The following is a 4,373-nucleotide window of genomic DNA, read 5'->3' as shown; positions in this document are numbered from 1 at the left end:
CACTGGAAGCTGCCTGGCTGGTTGTAGCATATTTGGCTGCAACCCCCGTTCTCCTGGCTGCACTCGTTGACATCTGGGAAAAGGACACGGAGCCAGAGGGGACCCATGACCGCCTGGAACACTTGGCAGCGTCTGCAGCCCCAGCCCCGTGGAATCCACCCCCAGGTCCTGGGTGGGGGGCACAGGGACCCAGTTCTGTGGCTGGACAACAGGGTCTGAGGGGCTCAGGGCTCCCTCTGCAGCGAAGGGGTGCCCAAGGGTTCAAACCAGGTCCCAGGGGTCTCCTGCATCTTCTCTGCTGACCCAGCACGCTGCAAACTCAAGGAGGGTGGAAGTGAACCTGCTCTCGACTCCCTTCTGATCAGTGGGGGCCCAGATGGTGGGCCTCAGGGAGGGCGTGCCCGCCCGCCCCCCGGCGCCCTGGAAGAGCTGGCCTGGCTTGGGCACTGCTGGGGGCTCCTCATGGTGGCTTTTCAAGCTGGATGGAGCCCTGCCAGGGGCAGCAGGACACCTGCTGTCCAGACGTCCACGCCCCCGGGAGGACTTGAGAGGCTGAGGGCCCCATGCACCCATCTTCTCCTTGGGAGAGGACCAGTGAGGGTCCTGTGTCCCCACACAGCTGGCATCCCCTCAAAGTCTCCTCACTCCTGTTGCAGCCAGACAGGCTGGTGTGGCTGTGTCCTCTGCCAGCCCAGGCCCTTGGGCGGCCCTGAGGGGTGTCCTGACACCCCCATCTCCCCAGGCAATGCAGCCTTACCCCTGTCGCAGAGTCGCCCTGCCCAGCCGTCTCTGCACTGGCAGTAGAAGTTGCCCATGAGGTCCTGGCAAACATGGGTCCCCTTCTTATTGCAGGGGTCTGGAGAGCACTGGTCAGGCAGCTCTGAGTGGAAAGCAAAGAGAAGGGGACCCTGAGCTGTGAGAGCACTGAGGCGGGTCGGGGGCACTGAGGTCCCCCTGCTGGTCCTGGCTGGCCACACCGAACCCCACCTCCCCCGGAGGGCGTCACAGACCAGGCCGGCCAGGCCCTGACTGATCCCAGGAAACTCAGGTCAGCTTGGAGGGAGCGGCCGCCCACCCACCAGGCTAGAGGCTGGGGTTGTGCCCTGGGGAAGCGGGGGAGAGGCCAGGCCTGGCAGGGTCCCAGAGCTGGACCTCCCAGGGAATGGGTCACAGGGCCCTGGCAGGCACAGGAGGCAGGTACAGGTCCCCACCTCCCTGTCCAGCTTCCCCTGAGACTCAGGCAGTGGCCCCTGCTCCCTGAGCACTCAGCAGGCCCACGTCCAGCTCGCTTGGAGTGTGCCTGGGACCCCTGGGCAGCGGGGGACGTGTGTGGGGCCAGGCAGCTCCCGACCCGGATGGTCCCACTGTCCCCCCACAGCACCCAGCATGTCAGAGGCCCCACGGGAGGGGCGGCTGGGCAAGGGTGCGTCCCCACCCGAAACACTCAGTTAGACTTAAGTTATTGCAGAAAGACAAGCCCGAGTTCATTACCTTCGCCTGGAATTTGCCTAGAATGCCCAACACCACCCCTTACAAATCTCAGGGTCCCCAGGCCGAGAGGGCAACCCCGCCTTCTCCTGGGGGCGGACAACTCCCAGCAGGAAGAATTCCACCTGCTTTCCTTTGCTGCCTCGTTGGGAAGCTCATCTCTGGGGCAGAGTGAGGAGTATGTTTGCAGGTGTCCCAAGCTTCTGAGGAATTCGGTGGACGCAGGCAGCCCGCGGACAGGCTCTGGGCTGAGTCCTGACCCAGGCCCCACAGGAGGGAGGTGAATGGTTATCTGCCCGCTGATGGCGGGGGGAGGGTGCGGCGGGGAGGCCGCCCTGTGCACTGGAATGCTCGGCACCTGCCGTGGTCAGTGGGGGCCAGTCTCGTGGCTTCTGCTCCTCCTTCCAGAAGTGTGAGGGCAATGGCAAGTTATGACCTGGGCAGGGCATGCTCAGAAGAGCAAGTGCCGAGACACTGCCCTCGTGGGGACAGGTGGGTCACAGACGGCTGCACCAAAGGCTGAGGGGGGCAGAGATAACGTGTCTGCTCCACAGGACTCTCAGGCCAGAGCCAGGCCTGGAGTCAGGTTCAGCTGAGACGTGTGTACATGTGGATGAAACCCATGTGACCGGACACCAAAAATGTCAGTGTTACCGTATGATAATTTAAAGTAATAATAATAACAAAGATGCATGATGAGCTGAGGGGGAATCTTGCTACCTTTACTACAAACGGCTAACCTGCAAAATCTATCATCAGCTCCTACAAACCGAGAAAGGCAGGCAAAGAATGTGAACAAACCATTCGCAGAGAAAGAAACACGTGAAGCTTGGCTTCACTCGTGAGTAAGAAGAGCTAAACTGAATGGCTTGAGGGCCGTTTCCCCACTTTTCTACTGGAAGAGGTAGAAAGTAGAAAGAAGTACAGCTGGCTGGTGCAGGTACTGGGGGCACTCCTGCCTTCTGTAGGGATAATGGGCCAGGTCTGCGTCAAAACTGGGAAAGACACAGCTTTCCCTTCGTACTTCTACTCCTAGGAGCTCACCCAGAAGAGGTGCTCAGGGAGACAAGGAGGCCACTCTGGTTTATTTGTTACAATAAAAAACTGGAGAGAGCCCAGGAGTTTGCCAGTGCACCTTGCTTACCAGGCATGCTGCCCACCAAGTGGGCTGAGAGCATTCTCAGAACCAGTGGCTGCGGTGAAAGGGGACTCTACTAACCAGGATGTGGGCCCAGACGGGCCTTCCCTCCACCTCGCAGAGGTATGCACTTCATGCCACACACACTTTGGCTCAGGGCAGAGGGGGCTGACCTCAGGCTGTGGCTCCGAAGGCCACAGGGACACTCAGGGCCCCTGGGAATGACCACAAGACCCCAAGATCCCAGACTCAGGGGCTGTGAAGCAGGAGCACACTTACTTTGCACACAGGTGACGAAAGCTGGGTTCTTTTGGTACGGAGATCCATGTTTATTGATGCATTCTGCAAGACAGGGAGTGGGGTGTCACCCCCTGACAGAGGCGCTCATGCTGACACAGAATTTTAACACCAAAAATGAGCAGGTGCCTCCAACGGGCAGAGCTCTGTCCAAGGGGCACCAGCCCCTTTGACTTTGACGGGGGAGGCTCCTGCCATTGCATAGAAGGCTCTCTGGTGGCCCTCGGGAGGCTCTCTGACCGTGGCAGAGACCTGAGCTCCATCTCAACCTGACCCTGTTTGGAACAGCGCCCTGGGTTTGATGGAGACCGAGCTCCTCCCCCCACTACTCAGTCGACTGGGCCTCCCCACGGGGCCGGGGCTGGGGAGCAACCACGTGCATCTGGGCACAGTGGGTGCTGAGCCACTTCACTGGCCCTTCAGGAGGTTGCTGCTGCTCAAGCAAATTGGAGGACGTAGGCATGAGCAGTGGACAGGACCAGAGGTGGCCAGGGGACCACGGTCGCCCTTTCCTGAGGAAACAAACCCGCACACCCAGGAGCAAGGCCACACGGGGCCCGGGCTGGGCTGCCCGGGGCCGACCACAGTCCACTCTGCGAAGCGCCTCTAAGAGGCTGCAAGGCCAGCGGAAAAGTGACCCAAGTGCACTCGACACAATCAGAAGGGAGAGCCCCGGATGCCTCTCTCGTTGTGAGTACAGACGCCCCAGCAAGCCTCAAAACAGCACTGATCAAGGAGCAGTTCCCTGGGGACTTCCAGATCGCCCTGGAGAGACGGGCTGTCTTCCTCTTGTTCCCCCAAAGTCCAGCGGGGCTTTCCAGCCCCCCTCCCCCTCAACACTCACAGAGACGTCGCTGCTTGACAGCCAAGGCGGCTTGCTTGCACAATCTTGTCGTTGGAGTTAAGCAAAATCATCTCTAATGTTCCCAGCTTTAGTTAGTCTTATGGTGTCAATAGCTACACCCCACACAGACAAGAGCTCCCCGGGGTCTTTAGTAACATCACAGCGGGGAGTCCTGAGACTAAATCAACCATATTCCCCCGTTAACCAGCTGAGCTGGGGGTCAGAGTGGAGCGGAGGTTTGCCAACAGCGACACTGGCTGCAGGGTTAGGGTTAGGGTTAGGGACACAGGCCAGGCTTTGCTCCGTGAGCCCGGAGGTCCCATCTCTGTCACGGAGCTCTGTCCCTCCAGGAACAACTTGGTGACAAGGTCTTAGCAACCTCTCCTCCAACACATAACGTCTCCCCGACTAAAGGAGGCCATGATTTCAACTTACCCAAGTACCTTGGATAAAAGTACTCCTGTGGAAAGAGAAAAAGAAAGGCAGCGGTTAACTGTCAGAGTGTCTGGCGTCTGAGCACCCCCATGGCCGCTGGGCTAGGAACCTCCCCCTCCCCCCAGGAGGTAGGTGCTTGCAGAGGGCGAGGGCGGGGGAGAAAGCTGCTTT

At 59.7% G+C, this 4,373-nt stretch overlaps 1 protein-coding gene across 1 annotated transcript in view; it reads right to left on the bottom strand.

The window, feature by feature from the left end:
* The window catches only part of GAS6 (growth arrest-specific 6), a 17,041-nt gene that overhangs the window by 11,885 nt on the left and 783 nt on the right, over nucleotides 1-4,373 (bottom strand). Inside the window, exons 2-5 of the mRNA XM_010831533.1 lie at nucleotides 4,203-4,227; nucleotides 2,906-2,968; nucleotides 758-880; nucleotides 4-73 (exon numbers count right to left, since the gene is read on the bottom strand). Coding sequence (XP_010829835.1) covers nucleotides 4-73; nucleotides 758-880; nucleotides 2,906-2,968; nucleotides 4,203-4,227 — 281 coding nt within the window. The remainder of the gene's footprint in view (nucleotides 1-3; nucleotides 74-757; nucleotides 881-2,905; nucleotides 2,969-4,202; nucleotides 4,228-4,373) is intronic.

This window comes from Bison bison, unplaced genomic scaffold (assembly GCF_000754665.1).
Source record: "Bison bison bison isolate TAMUID 2011002044 unplaced genomic scaffold, Bison_UMD1.0 scf7180017864527, whole genome shotgun sequence".
Lineage (NCBI taxonomy): Eukaryota > Metazoa > Chordata > Mammalia > Artiodactyla > Bovidae > Bison > Bison bison.
The sequence above is the reverse complement of the archived record's forward strand: the minus strand, read 5'-3'. Positions and strand labels throughout refer to the sequence as shown.